Here is a 25525-nt window from a genome sequence, read left to right on the forward strand (position 1 = left end):
TTATGGTGATGACTTTTGTTTGTTCTTTAACTGTAATTGCAGCCCACACATTGCTCTGTTGATTTTTCCTTTTACTGCTAATTTGATGGAAATAATTTCTGCTGCTGAGCTGCTTTGGCGGTTTTCTTTTCACATGCTTTGCTTTATGATTCATTTGATTTTCTACTCACGTGGGCACAGAAATGTTCCCTCACAAGTCAAAAGTAAAATATTAACACAGTGAACTTAATTTTAGTGTTTTTCAGCTGCTAACGTTGCATGTAACTTAAACACAGCTGTGAACAGAAGGACATCAAAAGCAGTGTACACTGAGCTATCGTTACGTAAAATAAAATCCACTGAGCTGACGTGGGCATTCATCCATTTAGCGCCATTTATTATGTATGATATGTTTTGAGACTCATGGCGAATCTACCGGCTTAGTAGAGTAGAGAGAAAGAGAACAAGCACCCATCCTTCATGGTCTCTAGCTCTGCCTGGGTGTGTAGAGAATGGATGTGAAAGAAACATTAAGGGCACGAGAAGAAGAGAGGGAGGCAGAGGCAGAGGAAGAGGAAGAGGGAGGGGTGTTTGGAGCTGGCAAAGGCGGGCGTCTGACAGAGATGGAGGTATTTATAGATGGAGAGATGAGGAGATAGAACGACATAAGGAGAGAGAGAGCGGGAGAGAAGGAGGTAACCAAGGAAGCAAGATAGAAATACAAAGAGAGAGGGGGAACCAGACACAGTTAGGAAGACAAAGAGGAGGAGGAGGAGGAGGAGACGATGCTGAGGAGGAAGAGGAGCGTGTCGTTTGGAGGCTTTGGATGGTAAGAACAGCTGAATGAATGTGTCATATAATTGCTGGCCTTTTCTGGATGTTTGACTCTAATCATCCTTTGTGCTGCGGTTCAGAGCAAACACTTACCTGGTTAAAGTGTAACTGGGCTGGAAACTTTCTCTGCTCTGAAGTCTGTGTCTGTGACTAGTGGAAACAAAAAGCCATTGTTTTGTTGCAGAAAAACAACTACAGGACTCGAAATATTGGTTGGTTTAATAAAGTCCAGACAACAACTCAAGTCAAGGCTTTAGGATATGAGCACAAAATCCTATTAAGTCCACTTTAAAGTCAGTGAAGAAATACAAAAACACTGAGACTAAAATGTGTGTCGTAATGGTTTCTAATGGTTCCTGGTCGATGCTGCTGTGTCACTTTAGCCTTTAGCTTCATTTGTGTTGCATCGTAGTGGAACAAAGGCCCATAATGAGCTTTATAATGATAAACAGGATCAGGATCGAGGACGGACACAACAGCTTCCTCTTCTACTTTAGTGTTGTGTTACTGTTGTGTGTAGTCAGTCAGTTTATCATCCCCGCTCACCTCTAATCAACTAATTTCAGTGGTCTACAGACTCCACATGGTCAGGAGGAGCAGGGGGAGCAGGAGGAGCAGGGGGAGCAGGAGGAGCAGGAGCAGCAGGAGGAGCAGGAGCAGCAGGTGGAACAGGAGGAGCAGGGGGAGCAGAAAGAACAGGGGGAGCAGGAGTAGCAGGAGCAGGAGGAGCAGGAGCAGCAGGAGCAGTAGCAGGAGCAGGGGGAGCAGCAGGAGCAGGGGGAGCAGGAGCAGCAGGAGAAGCAGGTGGAGTAGGTTGAACAGGAGGAGCAGGGGGAGCAGGAGTAGCAGAAGCAGCAACAGGAGCAGCGGGAGCAGCAGGAGCAGCAGCAGTAGCAGGGGGAGCAGGGGGAGCAGGTGGAACAGGAGCAGCAGGAGGAGCAGGAGGAGCAGCAGGAGCAGGGGGAGCAGGAGGAGCAGAAAGAGCAGGAGCAGCAGGAGCAGGGGGAGCAGGGGGAGCAGCAGGAGCAGGGGGAGCAGCAGGAGCAGGGGGAGCAGGAGCAGCAGGAGCAGCAGGAGGAGCAGGAGCAGCAGGTGGAACAGGAGGAGCAGGGGGAGCAGAAAGAACAGGGGGAGCAGGAGTAGCAGGAGCAGGAGGAGCAGGAGCAGCAGGAGCAGTAGCAGGAGCAGGGGGAGCAGCAGGAGCAGGGGGAGCAGGAGCAGCAGGAGAAGCAGGTGGAGTAGGTTGAACAGGAGGAGCAGGGGGAGCAGGAGTAGCAGAAGCAGCAACAGGAGCAGCGGGAGCAGCAGCAGTAGCAGGGGGAGCAGGGGGAGCAGGTGGAACAGGAGCAGCAGGAGGAGCAGGAGGAGCAGCAGGAGCAGGGGGAGCAGGAGGAGCAGAAAGAGCAGGAGCAGCAGGAGCAGGGGGAGCAGGGGGAGCAGCAGGAGCAGCGGGAGCAGCAGGAGGAGCAGGAGCAGTAGCAGGAGCAGGGGGAGCAGGGGCAGCAGGAGAAGCAGGTGGAGCAGAAAGAACAGGGGGAGCAGGAGTAGCAGGAGCAGGAGCAGCAGGAGCAGTAGCAGGAGCAGGGGGAGCAGGGGCAGCAGGAGAAGCAGGTGGAGCAGAAAGAACAGGGGGAGCAGGAGTAGCAGGAGCAGGAGCAGCAGGAGCAGCAGGAGCAGCGGGAGCAGCAGGAGCAGCAGGAGCAGCGGGAGCAGCAGGAGGAGCAGGAGCAGTAGCAGGAGCAGGGGGAGCAGGGGCAGCAGGAGAAGCAGGTGGAGCAGAAAGAACAGGGGGAGCAGGAGTAGCAGGAGCAGGAGGAGCAGGTGGAACAGGAGGAACAGGAGCAGCAGCAGGAGCAGCTGGAGCAGCAGGAGGAGCAGGAGCAGCAGGAGGAGCAGGAGCAGCAGGTGGAACAGGAGCAGCAGGAGCAGCAGGAGCAGCAGGAGCAGCAGGAGCAGCAGGAGCAGCAGGCTTGTTGTTGTGATGGTGTTTTGGTCCAGTGGAATGTTTCCAGATATTAGCCTCAGACAGGAGGAAGCCAGAACAGAATGTAAAAAAGCTGCTGTGCGTCGCCGTCTCGCCTCAGTAAATCTGAGTCTTTCACAACCGTGAGGTGAAACTCCTACACTCTTCAATCATTCACTCGTCGCTGCTTCTATCCATTCTTAGTCCTTCCTTCCTACCTGTGTTTCCTTCTCCCAGCGTTTAGTCTGAGCCAACTAATAGAGGTGCTGTGTTTAATAATGCAGGAGCAGCTTCAGGGTGGCTGCAGGAACAGTTTATATTAAACCCTCCAACACGCTCCTCATTCTCATTGCGTCATTACTCATTTCTAAAGCTGATATTATTGAATAATAATAAAAATAACAAAACCTTTAAAAGTCCCACAGTGGGGAAATTGTGTCACACAACAGCACAATACAAAAAAAAAATAAAAAACAGCAGCAAGAATTAAGAGAGTACAACACAGTACAATAATATGCAGGTGGGTAGAGTGAGTATGGAGTGACAGGAGGGGTTATTGCATATTATATAAGTATATACATATTGCACATGGGAAATTTTCTACACAGTCACTGATGCAATGGGTGAGTTTATGGACCGGGTGGTAATTAACAGTTCTTGTAGAGTCTGATGCAGCAGGTAGGAAGGATCTGTGATATCTCTCCTTCACACAGTGAGTCACACAGTCACAGTCTGCTACTGAAGCTGCTCCAGAGCAGACAGTGAGTCCTGGTCCAGGATGGATGTGGGTTCAGCCAGGACCCTCCTTTCACCACCTCCTGCACTGTGTCCAGAGTGCAGCCCAGGACAGAGCTGGACTTGTTGATGACCCGGTCCAGTCTCTTCCTGTCATCACTGTGATGCTGCTGCTCCATCAGACCACACGTACACGATGATGATGCCTCCACAGCAACAGTCCCTCACTCTTGTTGTTAATGTCCTTATTGCAGCTCTTCTTTTAAGTATTTTGGGAGATGCTTTTCATCCCTTACGTGTCACAGGCTTCCAAGAATATTTCCGGATGCTTTGGAGCGTAAACACGTTGTTGACCCCTCCAGCTCAGCGGACACATATGCTGTTAGTCCGCTTGTTGCTGTTGAAGCGGCGTCGGACGAAGCAGAACCTGTTCTGGCACAAGGTGCTGAGAACTGCTCCTCCGTCATATCAGTCCAGTTTGTGGCTCCATGATAAACGAGGCACAGAATGACTCATCCAGGAGCTTCACGGTAACGGAGTGGAGCACTTTATTGTGGCCCAAACACTAGTGTTAGTGATACAGTAAGTGAATGAGGTTCAGATCAGGACGTCACGGTCACCGGTCAGATCTGTGCTGGTACTGGATTCAGATCCACGGACGTGTGAACACATTTATTCACTGGGCCTTTGAGGCCGAGACAAACCGTGAGATTTTGGGCTTTTAAGATTACCTGGTCCTGCATTGACCCAAACGCTGTCACAGGATGTTTGTGTAGCAGAGTTACAACATTAACATTGGCTCTGACGCCAACTAACAGCTCAGTTACAGTTAAGTTACAGTTTCCTTTTGTCCGGACCTTCAGTGGTTTAGTTTGGTTATTGTTTCATGTCATTCAGGTTGATCAGTGCTTCTCATTCTGACAGAAGCTTGTTTCCATCCACTGAGTTTGGATCCAACACAAACCTGAGTGGAAACAATGCAAAACACACAGATGCGGTAAATAAAAGTTGAATGATGTGGCTCAAACGTCCTCATTAACAAATTGTTAGAATTTCTCTCTGAGTTACTGTTAACGTTCCTGCGACGTCTCTGTGTCTCTGCAGGGTCGATAAGTCCACGGTCAGCGCTCTGACAGCTCGGTGAGTTCCCCCACACGACACAAACACTGGTAAAAGCAGAAAAAGGTTTAAAGTTTTAAAAAAGCACAACACATTTTAAGTTTCATTTCATTTCACAGCCTTCACTGGATAATGGTCAAACCATTGATTGATACATAGCAAAAACACTGAAAATAAAACACTGTTAGACAGAAGTGATTGTTGCTTGATGGATTTGGCCCAAAGCAACAAACAGTTTATTTTTGAAAGTTGAAAGAGAGGAGCTGAACAAACACTCTGCCTAGTTTCTGCTTGGGGCGTCAGAAACAACAGGCTCTGATCGGCTTCATGCCAGACACAGGAGGTTGAGTTCATCCTCACGAAAACGTGACGAGTATTAATACAGCAACATTTCAGAACTTCTGTGTTTTCAAACGTGATAATGATCCGACGGGAAGGTGACTGGTCCAGACCAACGTCATCTGTTCTTCCCTGCAGCGCTTCCACACGGAGCCGCTGACTCAGTGTGAACAGGACAAATAGACGAGAAACACCTTTAGTGAAATGGATGAAAGCCGATCAAAGTCTTGGAACCAGATACAGAACCAGAACCATTTTTTGTGAACCTGCTTCACATCCTTCCTGAGTATTTTGTAGCTTTATTCTCACATCCTTCATAGACCTTGTTTGGGTTGAAGGGGCAGAGTGGGGCTCTGCTGCCTCTGCAGAGTGTCTGTTCCTTGGCATGTAAATGCTGCAGCTCAGCAGGACCAGGTCCTAATGCCGCCACCACCTGCTTCATTAGCAACACTACAACCTCCTCTGCCTCCGGTGGCAGCACATCCAGAGAGAGTCATTGTTTTCTTCCTGCCTTTTTCTCCCTCTGAGTGATTGAGGCGCCACAATTCTGATGGTTCTCACGTGGAGAGAGAGAGAGAGAGAGAGAGAGAGATGGGGATGAGCAGAGAGGGGTGAGAGAGAAGTGCTGTTGTATTGGTTTTGAGCAAGATGCTAATTTATCGACTGCACAATGATGCTACACGTCCACTGGTGAGTTTGACATTTCCCCTGGTCCTCTGCTGCTCTCTGCTTGTTTATCTAATTGTTTAAGGTTCTCAATTGGAAAAGGCTCCACAAATTGTATGTGATGTTGTCTTTGGTTGCAGACGTTACTTAGATTGTTTGGACATACACACTGGACAAATCTGTCAGCTGGAAAATCAAACATCTGGACGGTAAATTCAGGGGAAAAGACGTAAACACATTTTATCAGTTATCAGAATTTTACCCACTTAACGGATAATAAGGACACAGATTCCTGCTTCACGGAAAGCCGAGGTTTTTCAGCTTTTCTTCGGCTGTCACATTTCCTCACCCGACCTGTGCAGCTAACAGTCTGGAGGCGTCTCTCGTCTCCCTGCTCTCGTCACAGTTTGATTTGACTGCACTGACTCATTTGCCTCTCAAAAAAATATTTAGCCTCCAAAGCACAGCTGAAAGAAAAATATAAATATGAGCATAAAGTTAATAATTTGAATTGGTACTTTTATTTTGAAAGGATTTTGACAAAGGATGTGTGGGTAATTGCTATATTGTAAAATAGTCTTAACTGGTTATAAAAATAACCAGTCGAAAGCAGAAATATTGTCATTAATATATATGTGTCGTATATATATATATATATATATATATATATATATATATATATATATATATATACGGGGGGTTCCTGGTTCGAATCCCCATTAGGGCGAATAGGCATCCAGTGTGGGTCCTTGGGCAAGACCCTTCAAGCTACTGCCTACCTCATATCATGAGAGACAATGAACCACATGAGATACCGGCTCAGACGTCGCCCGGTCTAACAAGGTCTGCGTCAGGTGTTGGGGAACCAGATCACCTTGACGAGAAGTGGGCTACTGGAACAAGAAAGAAATGGCTGAGATGCGAGAACAAGGCTCTGTTGGAATGCTACTACTCAAGTAACCCTAGTCAGAGGGGTTACATGCAAAGAATGTGCGGTGAATGGGAACGGAGAAACCCACATTCAAGGCTGACGGCGAAGCAACTAGTAGCTCAGTGTTCCAACATCCACAAACGGCAACTGCTATCACGACTTGAGATTGACGAGATACAACACAAATGCTACGGCAAGGGGGAGCCAGGACGCCAGGTCAGAGGGGAGGTTTCACCATCTCCCCAACCGGAAATTGGGTATGAAGCCCCAATAAGCACAGATACGCTGAGCGAGGCAGCGACTGACCTGAAAGATAAGATCATGGCGAGACTGAACAGGCAACCCCGAACCCCACTACAACGGCTAAGTGAAGTACCAAGAAGTACAGCCAGATGCCCATACCTGAAGCACTCGAAACTGCCAAGCAAAGGCTACAAGCCTTGGCCAGCCGCCTAAAGAGATACACCAGAGACAACGAAGACAGACGAATAAACCGGCTGTTCGCAACACAACCCGCGAAAGTGTACTCTCAATGGCAGGGTAATAACAGCAGAGCAGACCCACCAAGGCTGGAAACTGAACAGTACTGGGATATGGGAGATCAAGGGATATGGGAGAGGGAGGCATCACACAACAGCAATGCACAGTGGCTGGTGGATCTGAGGGAAGACCACAGCAACCTCCCTGAACAGAATCCAGTGACTATCACAGTGGCAGACATCCAACAAAGAGTCTCAGGTATGAAAAACTGGACAGCACCCGGCCCTGACATGATCCACGCCTACTGGCTAAAGAAGCTCACTGCAATCCATGAGCGCCTGGCAGCACAAATGAACCAGCTGCTAAGGGATGGGACTCACCCTGAATGGCTAACCAAAGGGCGAACGATCCTGATAATGAAGGATCCCTCAAAGGGTACTGTCCCATCCAACTACCGGCCAATAACCTGTCTCTCCACAACATGGAAGCTCATGTCAGGCATCATCGCCGCTAAGATAAGTGGGCACATGGGTCAATACATGAGCGAAGCACAGAAGGGCATTGGTAAGGATACCAGAGGAGCCAAACACCAACTCCTGGTAGACAGAACAGTCGCCTGCAGAATGCGACACACCAACCTGTGCACAGCCTGGATCGACTACAAGAAAGCCTATGACTCAATGCCACACACATGGATCACTGAATGCTTGGAGCTGTACAACATCAACAGAACTCTAAGGGCCTTCATTGCAAACTCGATGAGGTTGTGGAGAACCACCCTTGAAGCAAATGGGAAGCCACTTGCCCAAGTATCCATCAAATGTGGCATATACCAAGGAGATGCACTGTCCCCACTGCTGTTCTGCATAGGTCTAAACCCCCTCAGCCAAATAATAAACAAGACTGGCTATGGATACCGACTCCGGAACGGGGCCACCATAAGTCACCTCCTCTACATGGATGACATCAAGCTGTACGCCAAGAGTGAGCGAGACATCGACTCGCTGATCCACACCACCAGGATCTACAGCTCGGACATCGGGATGTCATTCGGACTCGAGAAATGTGGGAGGATGGTGACAAAGAGAGGCAAGGTAATCCACACAGAAGGGGTTTCACTCCCAGAAGGAACAATAGCAGACATTGAGGACAATTACAAGTACCTTGGAATACCACAGGCAAACGGCAACCTTGAACAGGCAACAAGAAATGCGGCAACAGCCAAATACCTCCAACGAGTAAGGCAAGTCCTAAGAAGCCAGCTCAATGGCAAGAACAAATCCCGGGCAATAAACAGCTACGCTCTGCCAGTGATCAGATACCCTGCTGGAATAATAAGGTGGCCAAAGGAAGAGATACAGACCACAGATGTTAAGACACGAAAGCTCCTCACCATGCATGGAGGGTTCCATCCCAAATCCAGCACCCTGAGACTGTACGCTAGCCGGAAGGAAGGAGGCCGAGGACTAGTGAGCGTGAGAGCCACTATCCGGGATGAAACATCCAAGATCCATAAGTACATCAAGGATAAGGCCCCGACAGATGACGTGCTGAGTGAATGTCTCAGGCAGTGGAGAACAGAGGATGAGATGCTGGAAGAGGGACCATCATGGGAGGACAAGCCCTTGCACGGGATGTACCACCGGAACATAACTGAAGTGGCTGATCTCAACAAATCCTATCAATGGCTTGAAAGGGCTGGGCTGAAGGACAGCACAGAGGCACTCATCCTGGCTGCACAGGAGCAGGCCCTGAGCACCAGAGCCATAGAGGCCCAGATCTACCACACCAGACAAGACCCAAGGTGTAGACTGTGCAAAGAGGCCCCAGAGACGGTCCAGCACATAACTGCAGGGTGTAAGATGCTGGCAGGCAAAGCATACATGGAACGCCATAACCAAGTGGCTGGCATAGTATACAGGAACATCTGCGCGGAGTATGGACTGGAAACCCCAAGGTCAAAGTGGGAAACACCTCCCAAGGTGGTAGAGAACGAGCGAGCCAAGATCCTGTGGGACTTCCAGATCCAGACTGACAGAATGGTAATGGCGAACCAACCAGACATTGTGGTGGTGGATAAAGAGCAGAGGAAAGCCGTAGTGGTGGATGTGGCAATACCAAGCGATGGCAACATCAGGAAAAAGGAACATGAGAAACTAGAGAAATACCAAGGGCTCAGAGAAGAACTGGAGAAAGCTTGGAAGGTGAAGGCCACAGTGGTGCCTGTGGTGATCGGAGCACTAGGGGCTGTGACCCCCAAACTGGAGGAGTGGCTACGACAGATCCCTGGAAAAACATCCGAAATCTCAGTCCAGAAAAGTGCAGTCCTAGGAACAGCAAGGATACTGCGCAGAACCCTCAAGCTCCCTGGCCTCTGGTAGAGGACCCGAGCTTGGAAAGTGGATGAGACCACCCGCGGAGGGTGAGAATAGAGTGTGTATATATATATATGTGGTAGGGATGAGACCACCCGCGGAGGGTGAGAATAGAGTGTGTTATATATATATATATATATATATATATATGTATAGTTATATGACTAGGTTTTTACCTAGTCATAATAAACCAGTCGAAAGCAAAAATATTGTTAGTTTTAGTTAAAGATCTGGATTTGTGTTTCTTTGTGAAAAGATATGGAGAAAGTGTATGTGGTTAATTGCTAAATTGTAAAACAGACTCATTAACTACTCAAAATAAACCAGTTGAAAACAGAAATATTGCGCCCTATGTATGGGGGCGATATGCCGCCCCTGCTTGGGTGACCTGCTACCTGCCCTTATGGTCCAACACCCTCTGGTTGCTGCTCGGGTCTGCGGCGAAGAGGCAGGGTGGGGTTGATGGGAGGGGCTACCCGGGTTGCGGCCTTCATTGGGCCTTGGGTTGGAGTTGGGCCTCCCTGCACAGCTGCACAGTATGTGTATTGTGTCACGTTCCACGTCATGTCCTGTTTTATTTTGTAGCACTTCCTGTTTCTCACTTCTGTTCCCGGTTCACTCTGCACACCTGTTAGCAGTTAGTAATCAGCACCAGTATTTAGCCACCACCAGTTCCCATAGTCCCTTGCCAGATTGTCGAGTTTCCTAAGTCATAGCACTTCTGCCCAGCGTTTTCGTGTCTTGTTTCCTATGTCTTGATCCTGTTTTTTCCCTGATTACCGAATCCTGCCTGAACCCTGTTTGCATCGTTACCTGGATAAGTACCCTGCTCGAACAACTGACCGTGAGTTTTGCCTAGCCCTTGTCTGTACCGTGATCTTTTGTGCACCGAACCTTGCCTGTATACTGGACCTGAGATTGCCTGTTCCCTTCTGTACCTCGTTACCAAGCTTTCCGTGTATGACCTGGACCGTCAGACTCTGCTTACCGAAATAAAGCCTGTATTAATCCTTACCCTGCCTTGTGCTGTGCATGTGGGTCCGACGCCTGCCCCGAGTCTGACATATTGGTGTATTGAGTGGAAGACCACATGCCCTCCCCTCAGTTTTATTTGCATTAGTCATACACACTCATCCAGGACTCTGTAGGCTACCTCCCTGGGTGACAAGTGGATAGGGCCTTCCCTTAGATCTGCTTAGGTCTGCTGGGCTCCTCGGTGAACGGGTGGTCTTACACTGGGGCCTGGAAGTGGGGGCCAGCTGTGGCCTCATCCACCAGCTCTGGTGGAGAGGACCCACCCCGTTTTAACCACACAATAGGCATTAGGGTGGGGGACACTGTCCAGGAGGCACACTGTCAGTCAGCGTCTGTGCTCCTGAAACCAAAAGACACAAAATATTTAAACTGCTATAAATCAGAAGCTATTAAAAATGTAAAAAAGCTGATGTCTATAGCTTTCTATTCCCTTCAATTGGAAATATTGATGAAAAAAGCTTAATATCTTGAAAAAATTAACAACATGAAAAAGTTAAAAGGATACACATTAAGTCTTAAAGAAGCTTAAAGTATGTGGAACTAGTTAAATGCTGAAAATGTAGGAGTATCCTTGCTGTTCCTAGGACTGCACTTTTCTGGACTGAGATGTCGGATGTTTTTCAAGGGGTCTGTTGTAGCCACTCCTCCAGTTTGGGGGTCACTGCCCCCAGTGTTCCAATCACCACAGGCACCACTGTGGCCTTCACCTTCCAAGCCTTCTCCAGTTCTTCTCTGAGCCCTTGGTATTTCTCTAGTTTCTCATATTCCTTTCTCCTGATGTTGCCATCCCTTCGTATTGCCACATCCACCACTATGCCTCACCCGAGCAGGGGCAGCGTCCCAGGGGAGAGACACCCCTCCAGGCACAGGGTACCCAGGCCTTTATCCCCAGGTCCGCCCCCACACAACGGCAGGGAGGCCCGCCTCCACTCCCCGGAGACAGGCACAAGCCAACCCTCCAAATGTCCTTACTCTTGCAAGCCGGTGGACAAGTTTTCTCACAAAGAAAAGAATCTCCGGGAGAACGACTCTGCCCCTCGGGGCCTCTTGCCCCTGTCTACGTGCGGGACGCATGGGATTTCTGGTGCCCCGTGTGTCTGGAGCCTCTGTCCATCGAGGATGCAGAGGATATATTTAGATTTTGGACTTTGATAACAGGGCTACTCATGATTGGCTTTGGTGGTGCCCTACTTTAATGGAAGATTGGAAAATCTGCGGCCGGCTTATTGGCATGTCCACCGGCCGTGGAGCTACAAACGCCGATGGGGGCCATGGTTTCTCGGCTGACGGAATTACACCAGAGGATGGCCCGGATTGATGGATTGACAAATAACATCTCAGCTTGTTCGGATGATATGCATCAGAGGGTGACCCGCACTCCCAACCACCAGACACCCTCCCACCACTGCACCAGACATGGCGCAGCACCCGAGCTCCACGCATCTCTACCTGGAAATGGAATCAATCAGAGTATAGTTTTGGTCATTGATCTGAAAAAGCAGACAATGTGTCTAAGGTGCGGTAATCTGACAAGCTGTTCAAGTACTGAGTAATGCTTAATTTCTTTTTAGTTTTCTAGTTCACAAGGATGATTTTCTTTGCGACACAGAGGGCAGAAAGTACTGTGTGTGATGAGTTTGTCTCTAGGTCAAGCCCACTTAGATCTCCTAGAAGACAAAGGGCTCTGCTGGGATTGGACAGCTTAACTGGGTTGACAGGTGTTCGCATACTCCTTGCCAAAGTGGCTCCACAGGTGATCAGAATTGCATGTAGGAATCTATCTGTGGTATTATCTGTACAATCAGGGCAAATATTCGAATTTGTGAGAACCATTTGGAACATCCTTTTTCTTGTATAATTTGTTCTATGAAGAATTTTAGATTGTATCAGTTGTAAAATTGTATTTTTTATCATTCTGAATAAATTAGAAAATATATTATTCCAGAATATGTGATTAGTGGTGATGTCCAGATCAGCTTCCCATTTAGAGATCGGAAGGCTCACTGTGTGATCAACTTTGGAAATTAAAATTAGTTTTTTTATACTGTCCTTGCCCCTTTTTCCACGAGCAGCCCTCTACCAGAGACCTGGGAGCTTCAGGGTCCTGCGCAGTATCTTAGCTGTTTCTAGAACTGCACTCTTCTGGACAGAGATCTCGGAGGCTGTTCCTGGGATCTGCTGGAGACACTCTCCCAGTTTAGGAGTTACAGCCTCCAGTGTTCCTATCAATACGGGTACCACTTTTTCCTTCACCCTCCACATCTTCTTTATCTCTTCTTTCAGCCCTTGGTACTTCTTGACCTTCTTGTGCTCCTTCTTCGTGATGTGGTTATCACATTGCTAATGTAAATCTATCACTTCAGCCTTGTTCTTTTGATTGTCCACCACTACTATGTAGGGTTGGTTGGCCATTACCAGCTTGTCAGTCTGGATCTGGAAGTCCCACAGGATCTTGGCTCTGTCATTCTCAACCACCTTTGGAGGTGTGTCCCATTCGGACTTTGGGGCCTGTACTCAGCACAGATTTTCCTGTAGACCTTGCTGGCCACTTGGTTGTGGTGTTCAATGTAAGCCCTGTCTGCTAGTCTGCCTGCTGTTATGCGCTGGTTTGTTTCAGGGGCATCTTTGCACAGCCTGCACCTGGGGTCATGCTTGGTTTGGTAGGTCCCAGTCTCTATTGATCTGGTACCCAGGTCCTGCTCCTGTGCTGCTAGGATTAGTGCCTCCTTGCTGTCTTTTAGTCCAGCTTTGTCCAGCCACTGGTAGGATTTGTCGATATCAGCCACTTCTTCTATCTGCCAGTGGTACATACCGTGTAGGGGTTTGTCCTTCCATGAGGGTTTCTCCTGTTCCTTCTCCTCCTCCTTTCGTTTATGCTGCCTGAGGTATTCTCCTCTTTTGGCCATCTTATTATGCCAATGGGACACCTGTTGACCGGGAGGGGGTAGGTGTTGATCGCCCCCAGACTTTGTTCTTCCCATTCAACTGACTTTTCAGGACTTCCCCTACCCTTTGGAAGTACTTAGTGGTTGCCATTTCCTTGTGGCCTCTTTGTGGTTACCATTTATTTGCCTGTGGGATTCCAAGGTATTTGTAGCTGTCCTCCACCTCTGCTATCTTGCCCTCTGGTAGTTCTATCCCCTCAGGCCCACCTTTCCTTTCCTTGCTACCATCTGACCACACTTTCCAGTTCGAATTAAATTCCGATGTCTTAGCTGTATATCCTGGTGGTACGTATCAGTGAGTTTATATCTTGTTTGCTCTTCTTGCGTTATTCCGTAGTCAATACCCGTAATAGGTACCCTGTGCGATACCCTGCAAAGTGAATACTGAAGGATACTGACAGATCCAGTTCGACGTGTGATTAATGCTTGTTTTTTCTTGCTTTTTTCTAGCAAACAGGAGCTTCTGACCGTCCGCAATGTGGCTGTGGCCGACTGCCCCCCCTCCCCTCCCCGAACCGCCCCCCCCACCATGAAGGTGATGCTGCTACACATTATAATCATACTTTATTTATATAAGGCACTCATTGAATAGACTGTGGTGCAATTTCCCATAAAGAAGCAGATGAGAGAGTTGTCCTTTTGCGCGATTTATTGAAATAATAAAGAAAATAAAAATAATGGGGAAAGCAAATAAAAAGCATGGATGTTGATCGTGCACATCAACAAAGCAAAAACCAGCTGGGAGATCAGTGCACACACCACGAAGGTGTGATGCAAAGAGCCCCCGATCCTCAAGTTGCTTCTGCCTTTTAACCCCTTTCTCTGGCTCTGGTGGAATGTCTCTCTGCAGCAATGGAATGGTTTGCGCCACCTTATCTCGCTGTGAGTGAGAATGTTTGCTTTCTCACTTCTGCATCATCGTGTCTTGGAAGGAAAGGAAGGAACACCGAGCTTCCAAGACAAGATGCATTGGCTTTAACAGCCTTGGTTCTGGTGGGGAGTCAGATAGGATGGAGCCAGAGTCCGGGTGTAAAAGACAAACATATATCATAAATTATTAGTCAGTCAAATGGAACATCAGATGTTTAGACTTGATGTACGACAGGGCACAAGAGATTATTTGTTTGTGTAAGAATGTTCAGTATTGCACCTAACCAGCACATGACGAGTGTGTTGGATAAGAAATAGCACTAAGGCAAATTTTTTTTCATTACAAGACTCAGACACATTAAAATGCTTGACATGTCATACAGCATCTTCTCTAGAGTTTGTGCATGTTGGGGGCACAGAGGAGGCTCCAGCTGTGGCTTCCTGGTGACGCTGATGGCACAGAGCTTTAGCTGTTACTCCAGAGTCTGACGGTCACTTTCACCTCACAGCAGATGAGAGTCTCCTTATTACTGGAAGGTCACTGAGAGTAAATGTGACCTAGTCCAGCTCTAACGGTCTTCTCTCTGTCTGTTTCTAGTCAACTCATTTTTTTGACATTATGGAAAAGATGGAGGTAAGAGTTTCTGAATTCATTTAGCTCGAAGAAAACGACATGAGCAGCAGGTGAACCAATGCCTGGTGTGTGTTGCGTGTTTAACGCCTCCTTTTCCTGACGCTGCTGCAGCAGGTGCCAGAGGTTGCAGAAATGAAGACGGTGCCTCAGAAACAGAAGGCATGTCCTCACTTCCATCAGGCTCTGGTTGTTGACTTAACTCACTGCTAGAAGATAAAGTTTTCCACCACCTGCATCATGTTCAGCAGCGTCACTCATTGTCTCTGTGAGCGTTTTTTATTATTCTGTGCTTTCCCTTCAGGACGACTTCACTCCTTACGCCAGGATTGAGCAAGTGAGTTCTCCAGAGCTCTTACTGTTTGATACGAGATGTAACAATGTCAGACCAAATGTGTGGTCCCAGCAGGAAACAGCAGCATTCTGATTTAAGCAGCTAAATGATAAATACCAAAGCAGGAGGACCATCATTTTTCATACACACAGGGCCGTATGAAGTCAAATTAGGGTCAGATATGTTTGTGCGTGCGTAAACCAATCTGCGAGTGCGTAACCAGATTTGTACTTGTAGACTTAGTGGGGCTGTACCTTACGCACAAATCGTGGCAAAATTTACAAGTAAAATAACGTGACCTTAATTTGCCTCCACGCTCTGATTGGCTAATCAACAAGGAAGTTGTCGCAGTCTTTTGACGTGGAACAGCAGATCCTGAAAACTCCACAAGCAGCAACAAGCGAATCCACTGACTGATGGCTTTAATAATATTTAATGATCAGACAGACATGACGGCTCGTATTCATGTGTATGAAGTGTGACGCTACTCTCGTGATTTGCGGAGGTGATGCAGTTGCGTGAACGTTAAACTGGAGTTTCTATCATACGTCAATGTAGCATGTTAGCCGACAGGCTATTAGCAAAGCCATGCTATGTTACGATGCAGCTGAAGTTTAGGTGGGTATGTCCTAGTAACGCTACCGTTGTGACTCTGTGAGGCTTTATTAGACCACAATAAACACGTTTACTTTAACAATGCTTTTAAACAGATATGTAATGCGGTTATTAGACAGGCTTGGATTTCAGTGCAGGATCTTGGTGCTTTCCGCTGATCAACACCGGTCTACAAGGAGACAGAATCCCAGTGTTGCTGCAGAATCTCTCAAGATGTCACCGATACCACAGACACGGGCACAAAGCTTGGTCTGTGAAATCACGATCGTTTAGTTCGCAGCATTCACTTTCAACCGTCAGCTGAGACCTGCACCGCTCTGACTCTGCTTCGCTTCACCCACAGTTTACTTAGGCGCTGCCAGCTGCCAGCAGGTAACGGTCAGTCAGTAAATGACAAGACGCTCCTGATTGTTCACAACAAACACGACACAAAACACAAGTTAAACGCTGCGCTCCGTCCATAGATTACTCTGTTACGGAGAGCGCACGCGCTAACAGGTAGGAAACGTAAACCAAGGCATTGACAGGGACAGCTAACAGGATGTCACCCAGGTAAAACAACTCACCGGAAGTCGGTCATCAGTTAACATGGTCGCGCATTCATATGGAACACCAGTTTACGTGACTTACACGTTAGCGTGCGTTTTCACTGACAGAGTCATCTGGATGAAGTGCTTGGTTTACATGAGATAACCCTAACAGGTAGGTAGGTAACAGTAGGCACTTCAGCCACAGATTACTCTGTCGCTAACCGGTGGCTAACGCACGCACAGATTTTATTACACATGCACGCATTTGGTTACGCACGCACACTGACTCCATAGGTCCGACCTGGCGAGATTTGCGCCCTCTACTCACCCCAGTCAACCCCCCCCCCCCCCCCCCCCCCCCATCATGTAGGTGTTACAAAAAGTGTTTCAGTCAGCGAAGTATGTTCTAGCCGGGACTGGGGGGGACTTAAGGACTCGTGCTTGAAGCTTGAAGCGCACCCCCAGCAGGTGGAGCCCTAACCTACCGCCTAGTTCGCCTATGCCCAGAGCCTGCCCTGCATACACATAAAGAGGCAGACATTTCTGTTGGTTTGTGACTTGTCCCCTTTAGCGGTTGGTTCCTGCGTCCTGTTGCAGGTGCTGCAGAGAGGGGCTCCCTACCCGCAGGTCATCCTGCCAGAGTTTGGAGGTTACTGGATTGAGGACCCTGAGCCTCCTCCGCACTCTTTGGAGAGCAGTGGCAGAGGGGAGAAGAAGGGAGGAATAGGGGAAGACAGACTCCCAGGGGATTATGGGTACAAGCTAGAGGACGTCAGCGAGGCTGCACGTGCCTACAGGAAGTACTTCCTGGGCAGGGTGAGATCTGAGAAGCTTTACTTTTACCACTGTAGTTAATTAGTACAGTGGCATCAGTGTTGTTGCCATGGTTACCTGATGGCTCTTTGGTTGTGAGGTATGTAAGGCCTGCTGAGTTTCTGTGTTTATTTCCTCGCAGGACCATTTAAACATCTTGTGTTTGGCGAGCAGAATGGGAAACATGCTGCTGTCGGTGAGACACGAAGAGGACAAGGAGCAGGAGATCCTCCACGTAGTCCTCAGGTTTACAGGCACTCACAATGGCTGGATCAGATGCCAGCAGGAGCTCTGAGAGGGAGGAGGACAGAAATGTAGACAAAGCTGTAGTTGCAGCCGTGATGTGTGGACAACAACGTAGGTGGTGAAAGAGTGAGACTGTCTAAAAACAAGGAGTAGCAGGACAAAGTCAGGTCTGGAGTTGAGTTGTTAGCTGTAGCTACATGTGGCCACACTACTGACAAGTATTTAGCTGTTTAATCAATTGTAATGAAAACACGGGTGAATGAATCTTACGTCTGCTGAAGTAGTGGTATGTTATGAAACTGTCGCAGAGACCCACTGCTCCCAGAGGAAATAAATAAATGAGAATCCCACAGGGGTCTGTCCTTGGTCCTCCCACGTATGTCTCAAAAACCTAGCTGCTTCAGAAATCTCCTGTTATCACTTTGTTCCTTCAGTTTTAACATAAATTGACATTATGCAGTTAAGTATGAGTAGCTAAAAGCTAAAAATAGTCATTTGCAGCCTTCCAGCTTTTACTTCAGCATTAGTGTCTGTCAGGGAATGTAGGAATGAAGGACCCAAACGCACAGCACAAGGCAGGACTGAGTTAAGAAATGTTTTAATAAGACAGGTCCAAAACAGCAGGCGAAAACGTGGTCAGACTGGCAGTGGTCAAAAACAGTGAATGCAAAACTCACAACAGCTCTGAAGACAGGACTTAGTAACGCAGTATGAGAGTGAGTTTAATGGTGTCAGTTCCAATATGGCTGGCAGAAACGTGGTCATACAGGCATGGTCGAAAACAGTGAATCCAGAATCTCTAGCAGGGGTACAGACAGGGACTAGACAAAGGCAGGGTCCAAAAACAGGGACAGGAACAAAACCATGGACTTACAAGTGACGCTTGAAGGCTAGACAACGCGGTACATGAACAGACAATGTGGCAAAACATGAGGGTGAATACTGGTGTATGTATACCAGGACTAATTACCGATTGAACACAGCTGGAGAATCACGAGTAAAGCAAGTAAGAACTACAAATGAAACAGGAACCAAATCAGGAAGTTATCAAACATTAAACAGGAAACTAGACAAAAGCAGAGGTAGAAAGCAGTATCCGTGACAGGGTCTTAGCTGGGTTATATCTATTTGTTGTATGTATGTTTGTCTTTTGTTTCTTTCAGGTCTCGGGTGAAAAGTGTCTACCACAGGCTGCAGGTGACAGAGCTGCTGGACATCCCCAGTGCACCAGAGCTGGCAAAAGTACAAACACACAGCTTTCCATCAGAGCAAGCATCACACTTTTATTTTGTGAACTGTTGAAATTTTTACAGTAGGTTACAGAAGGAAGGTTACTTTGACATCATATCACACTAAAACGATACAATAAAACTCTTGAACTTTCTGTGCTTCGAAAGCTGTTGAGTGGTGAAGCAGCAAGTCTCAGGTTCAGTCCCGTCGTCTACCCGAAGGTGAGCTCGGCAAACCCGGTGGCCTCCATTTGTACATGCCAGCATCATGTTGGACTGATTACACCTAAGCCTCTGTCCGTCTGTCCACAGGCGTCTCAGCTAATACTAAACTACGATGAGCACCAGGTGAACAACACTTTCAAGTTCGGAGTCATTTACCAGAGGTTTGGACAGGTACGAGCCAGGGCGATGAACAGGTCTGACCAGTCAGACGGAGGCTCTGGTTTACCTGTGTCCACCTTGTCTGTCAGGTGTCTGAGGAGGAGGTGTTCAGAAATACTGAGGAGACCCCGGCCTTCACAGAGTTCCTGCAGCTGTTGGGAGACACCGTGGAGCTTCAGGACTTTAAAGGGTAAGAAAAACTAAACAGAGGATCAAGAGGAGGTCTTCGGCTCTGGCTGGGTGATGGTTGAGCCTACAAATGCAGTGACATGAGCACTATCTGCCGCCTTGTCAACTGTGCAGGTTTCGGGGGGGTTTGGACGTGGCCCATGGTCAGACGGGTTCTCAGTCAGTCTACACAGTCTACAGACAGCAGGAGGTCATGTTCCACGTGTCCACAAAGCTGCCATTCACCGAAGGAGATGCACAGCAGGTACACGTGAATTGGTCAGCTTGGAGACAGGTCACAATGTCGGTCAGCAGAACAAAACGGACTGTTCAGTCCCACTCACTCACCACAGACTCACTTACATGCACTACTTTTTATTGTTTGATTTTATAATGTGACATTTTTCAGCTTCAACGGAAGCGTCACATAGGAAACGACATAGTGGCCCTAGTGTTTCAGGAGGAAGCTACACCATTTGTTCCTGACATGATCGCCTCGAACTTCCTTCACGCCTTCATACTGGTGCAGGTGGAGGACCCCTGCTCTGACAACACCACCTACAAGGTACAACAAGAACAACACGTCTGCTTTACACCATGGACAGAAGAAAACAATGTGATTGATTGACAGGTGTCGGTCACAGCACGAGAAGATGTTCCACCTTTTGGACCAGGTCTCCCAAACTCATCCACCTTTAGGAAGGTGAGGCAGCTCACCTCTGGTGTTTGTCATGTATTAAAGTCAAATAACTGAGACTGAGCTATTTTGTTTTAGGGACCAGAGTTCAGGGAGTTTCTTCTCACCAAACTTATCAATGCAGAGCTGTCCTGCTACAAGAGCGACCGCTTTGCCCGACTGGAGGTAAAAGCATGTGACGGTGGATTCAGTTTCAGACGTAAAACAATAAAAATACCATGGCTGCAGTGAGAATGAATATGAAGCAGAGTAGAACTGGCAGAGACAGACTCTGCTCGTGGTTTAGAGTATGTTTTATCTTCCTGGTGCCCTGGTCTATGTCACGCTGATGACATAGGAACGCACCCGGGCCGCACTGCTGGACAGCCTTTACGAGGAGCTGCAGAGACGCTCTCAAAGCATGCTGGGCCTGGGCCTGGAGGACGAGGGCCGAGCGGAGAATGGGAACACCCACGGAGGCCTACTGGAGTCCATCAAGGTGCTTCATTAGTTGCGTGGCTTTCTAAACCAAATGGCTGCACAACTGATGCTTTATGTGTGTGTTTATAGTTTGTGTTACATTATATTATTTTGGGTCCAGTGTTTTGTTGTGCTTGCTACTTTCATCACAAAATATTTGATTGCCCTCAGAGGGCGATGCGTGGGCGAAGCATTTCCATGGAGACCATGTCACGAGCTGGGGCAGGGCTGCCCACCAGTCTGAGTGGGGGAGGTCTGACACAAATCAGTGCCGAGGTAAGACGTCGACCCAGGATAAAGTAACTACGGCAGCTGCAGCTGCTGTTTACTTTCATGTATAGTGATGCTCATGTTCTTGTACGTAGTTTGTGCACTACATGTACAATGTACATTTCAACACAGCTTCAGAGTAGGTTTCCTCTAAAACAGTGGTAATTTTTTAATCCCACGTGACTTCACGTAACCTATGGATTATGTGGATCACCGGTGGTTCATTTTGCGACTCAACAGTGGCGGCGGATGAGAGAAAGTTCGAAGTTGCAAGGAAACTAAAGAAAATAGAAAGTTGTGTGTAGCTAGTGGAAACAGAGAGATACAGAGAGGAGAGAGGGAGAGGCAGCTTTCCCAGATCTAAGGAAAGTAGCCCTGTACATCTTGACAATGTTTGGCTTCACACACAACTGCAAGCAACTTTCTCCACAATGAAAATAATCAAGAAGAAATATCGCTGTTGTATGAAAACCTCCACATGTGTGTGAGAATGGCCCTGTTCAATTGTTAGGATATAATCAGATTTTTTTGCCTGTTAAATTGGATGAGACTTTTGAGTCAAGATGTAAAAGTTTTTATGCCTTTCCTTCCTATATTTTATTTCTTTAAAGTTCAGGCATTTATTTTGAGCAGTTTTATTCTTGCTTATTTTGAAAAGCAGTTCTGCTTTTATACCATAAATTAGATAACATTGTAAATATATGCTCATAAATAAATGCAGGCTACTTAATAATATATCGCAGTAAATAGTTAGACATTAGAATTTTTTGGACCTTTGCTTTGCAAAGAATCTTGCGTAACCAGACCTCTTTAAATTTTAGTTGAATACCTCTGCTCTAAAGGATGTAGCAAATTTAAATTAAAAATTTAATTTTTTATGCAGAAACATCCCTTGAAGTTGGGGGCACCAGGTCTTGAACCAAGGTTTAACTAAACTAGTTAAACACCAGATACCAATTTAATTAACTGATAATAATTATTATTAATAACAATAATTTTATGATTAAAAAGATGAGTGGGTTCATTTATATGCTGAGTAAAACCAATACTGCCCATTAATGAGTTAAAAGCAGTGCTGAGACAGTTGCTGTCAACATCTACATGAATGTTAAAGTCTCCCAATACAATTCAATTCAATTTACTGATATCTGATATTTAATAAACCACACTTTATTAACTTAATAAAGGAACTGTTTTAATGTTTAGTAAATTCTGGTAAGTCACTCCTCTTTGATTTGTCTGTTACTTGTATAGTTTAGGTGGTAGGGGAGCAGACACAGTCTCTATGGGCTCCACTTGAGTTATCACAGCGTAGGAACGCTAAGCAACATGGCCATGTTACTAGAAAGCAGAGAGGCTCCGTTCAACGTGGGATGGACGCCGTCTCTTCTAATCAGCCCAGGTTTTCCCCAAAAAGTGCTCCAATTAGCCACAAAGCCCACATCGTTTGCAGGACACCATCTAGACAACCAGCGGTGGAGCGATGACAGCCGGCTATACATGTCATCGCTGGTCACATTGGGGAGGGGTCCAGAGAAAAACACCACCGCCTATTGTTCATTAAACTATCCTATTTAAATTAATCCTAAATGTGGACTAAACTATACTTTTCTCTTTTCATCAAGCACACAGTTCTATCACACTATAACACAATAAACATGTAACCATTATTTTGACATTCAAATCAAGGTGAAGATTACAAAGATATAGACAATGAAAATCAAAGGCATGTAATTATTGAGGTCTTATATACAGTTCTGCAGGAGCTACATTTAAAACATCATTGCAAAATAAATTGTGTCATCGCTATCTATTACCAAACAGTAAGAATATATGCACGAATAATATATACATGAATTAACCTGATGACAATCGGGTAGATTGTTCAGGTAGAGGCGCAGCGGCTTCTCTAGGCTTCTCTTGGTACCGCAATTAAAGTCGCTAAAGTTAAAAACAATGCGGCTAAAACTATTACAGCTAACAGGAAGGTGGTGTCCAGCTCTGAACTAAGCTAAATAAAGATGCCTCAGTTCAACTCCAGCCTGAGCTAAAATCACTACTTGACAGAATGGATGGGGAGCAAGACGTCGTATGGGGCACAAAAGAAGCTGCTGCACGTATAAGATTTTGATGTCAAACCAGGAGCTCTGGAAAAACATGTGTGTTTTTGTTTTAAACACACGGTTCCCTGTGGGAGGAGAAAGGGTCTTGTTCCTATCTTGGGGGTTAGAGCAGAGTGTCCCACAAGAAAACCATGTTTTAAGAAAAGAGTTAACACCTATGTCCTGATGTGATGGTTTTGGATTTGTGGACTTGTGGACTCTACAAGAACCAGACGTTTCTTTGCTCATGACTCTGACTCATCTTCTTGTTTTGGTGTGTTTCATGTCAGAGCAATGTCAAATCTCCTGTGAAGAGGCGATCTGGGATTTTCCCACGACTCTTGAGCGTCGACAGCCAAACAGAGAAACACAACCACGGAAGGTAACTATAGTTTTGTTTAGGGCTCAGCTGGTCAGAGACGCGCTCTGCTCTTCACACTGTCAATGTGTCAGTCTCCTCAGTGAGCAGAGGAGCTCTGATGGGTGGCAGCCAACGCCGGAGCTGCCATCCAATCCCAGCTCCCCAGAGGTGGGACAGCACAGGCACAGGTGAGTGCGAGGCTGGCAGGCGTTTTAGCCACTTTGCAGGTGATGCTAACACATTTTTGTACCGCAGGATGCATGTCAAGGAAAGCAGTAAGATTTACAGATCAACATCCAGCACCTGCATGTTGAGCATCGCTGCAGACGACACACGCCTGGTGAGTTACAGGTGATCAGTAAACCATGAGCTGCAGCGACACAGGTGGTGCAACATTAAATCACATCTGTCACACAAAACCAGTAGAAAGGCAGCTGTGAGAAATTCACTTCATTCATTCATTCATTCAGTTGATTTCTACAGTATCACATCACAACTAGAGTCACCTCAAGGCTCTTTTACAATACGATCATATAGAGTCCAATAGAAAACCCAAGTAATTCCACTGAACAGCACCAGGAGACGCTCGGTGAGTGGACAGAACAGAATAGAATAGAACTCAGCTGCTCTGAGCCCAACAAAACATTTATTTGGTCCCTGTATGTCACTTAGACGACAACGCTGGACAGGGACGGCCCGAGTTCGCCCCTGATCTGTCGCAGTCCTACAGGTTCTGTCCAGTCCACACAGCAACAGCTTTTCTCTGCTACACTCGCTGCAGGTGCTTCATTTCTTTTCCCTCTGTTCACTTTCAGAGATGAGAAATAAAAACTCTCCCAGAGTCAACCTCAAGTTTCGCTTCGACAAGCTGAGCCACTCTGCTGCAGTGAGTTTCAAACTAATTTAGATTCACTTTCTTGATTCTGTTTACAGACCTCACTGTTTAGTTTTGCACCCATCATAATGTAATAAGAGGTGTGACAGACTGGTTAACAGCTGGTGCTTTCTGACTGTAACTTCCCTCTGTCATCAGCAGGGACACTAAAGTGAGGACCGCGGTGGAAGGTAAGTGATGGAGCTTTCATGGAAAATAAATAAATAAGATCCTCGACTGGCTTTTATTTTTCCTCTCTGTAATTCCAAGGTTAGAAACAACAGGGAGCTTTGCTTCCAGACTCAAGAGGCTGGAGGCCTGTCTCACACTGAGGCTAGTGTGTCAGTAGATGTGCAGACACTCACGTACAGTATGGTCACCTGCACCTGATTCCTCAGACTGTCGGCAGCTCCCAGGATGGTTTAAACCCAAACCATGACGCAGACCCACAGATGCACAAACGATGTCATACTCATCAGGCCACTGAGCAAAATGAAGGCTGAGGTTGTAAACAGCAGAAGCACACTGCAACAAGCTGCTCTTCTTCTGGAGAAAATGTTTTAGGGAGATCAATAACTGTATCTGTTCATTTCATTTGGCTCATTCAAGTCTAAAATATTGTTAGAATTTGTTTTATGTGATTTTAATACAATAAAGATCGAGGATTAATTTTGAGGTAGTTTATGTTGTATGTGGTTTAAAAAGCTCCATCAAATCAATAAGTTACAAGCTGTGATATTTCCTGCAAAAATCACATTTCCACTGAAAATATCACCTTCATGTTTCTCTGAATCAACTGTAACCTAAATACGTGTGAGACTTCTTTACACTAAAACTCATTTGACCACTGATCGCTGTGTTAGAACCAAGAAAAACAATGTAAGGTCTTTAACGCGGACGCCAGGCTGCGCTGGGTTGACGTTAAGAAACTAGACAAGAACCAAGAACATGAGGAACATGAACTGGAAACTCTCCATAAGAAAGGACAACAAGAACAAGCATGAATGCACAAAAATGAGGAAATAGACAGACAGGCAGGAAACCTGTATTTGCAATAATCTGGATGTTAAATGTATAAACAATAATATTATATGCGTACAAAGTGAATCTGGGCACCGACCTATGTACTGTAATAGTCTTGATTGCACTAAAACTCACAAACTCTGTTCCTCGTCTTTTCACATATGATTCCAATTGTAAATCACTTTCCATGTTTGTTTGTTTTTTTACAAAATAAGAGTAATAATTTATTTTGAAAGAGAATGTAGAATGTAGAGGGGAAATGTAGCATTAAAACAAAGATGCCTCTGAATGTTTGTATTAATGAAAACTGGGATATCTGTTATTCTGTCATTAAAACTGATATAATAATGTTTTTGCTGAATGACAGCTTTCTGGTTTCGTTGGTGCTAATGTTGTGCAGCTGTTTTGATAAATCTGTGTTTTGCAGTATTTATACTCTGAAACACTGTGAAGAATAAAAACATAGGAAGACAAGATAAAATAAAACAAGATAGACTTAAATCATCCCACAATGGGGA

The 25525-nt window shown here is 46.5% G+C and overlaps 1 protein-coding gene across 9 annotated transcripts; it reads left to right on the plus strand.

Moving 5' to 3' along the window:
• Positions 1–484: 484 nt before the first annotated feature.
• On the plus strand, positions 485–25359 carry LOC114869277 (rap1 GTPase-activating protein 2-like). Of its 9 annotated transcripts, none has more exons than XM_029173354.3 (25): positions 485–808; positions 4616–4651; positions 13852–13936; positions 14870–14905; positions 15017–15064; positions 15207–15239; positions 16979–17197; positions 17337–17440; positions 18604–18682; positions 18838–18891; positions 18982–19065; positions 19143–19243; positions 19357–19486; positions 19631–19786; positions 19853–19924; positions 19997–20083; positions 20256–20396; positions 20549–20653; positions 23040–23131; positions 23203–23298; positions 23366–23450; positions 23783–23840; positions 23926–23996; positions 24147–24175; positions 24260–25359. In XM_029173354.3, the coding sequence occupies exons 1-24, from the start codon at positions 765–767 to the stop codon at positions 24153–24155; spliced, it is 2025 nt and encodes a 674-aa protein (XP_029029187.1). In that variant the 5' UTR covers positions 485–764; the 3' UTR covers positions 24156–24175; positions 24260–25359. The 9 variants fall into 9 exon arrangements, 8 of the variants coding, with proteins under 8 accessions (XP_029029187.1, XP_029029186.1, XP_029029185.1 ...); XM_029173353.3 differs by having other exon boundaries at positions 487–808; positions 24255–25359; XM_029173352.3 differs by having other exon boundaries at positions 490–808; positions 24144–24175.
• Positions 25360–25525: the final 166 nt, after the last annotated feature.

The sequence above is a fragment of the Betta splendens genome, chromosome 14, assembly GCF_900634795.4.
Source record: "Betta splendens chromosome 14, fBetSpl5.4, whole genome shotgun sequence".
NCBI classification, from domain to species: domain Eukaryota; kingdom Metazoa; phylum Chordata; class Actinopteri; order Anabantiformes; family Osphronemidae; genus Betta; species Betta splendens.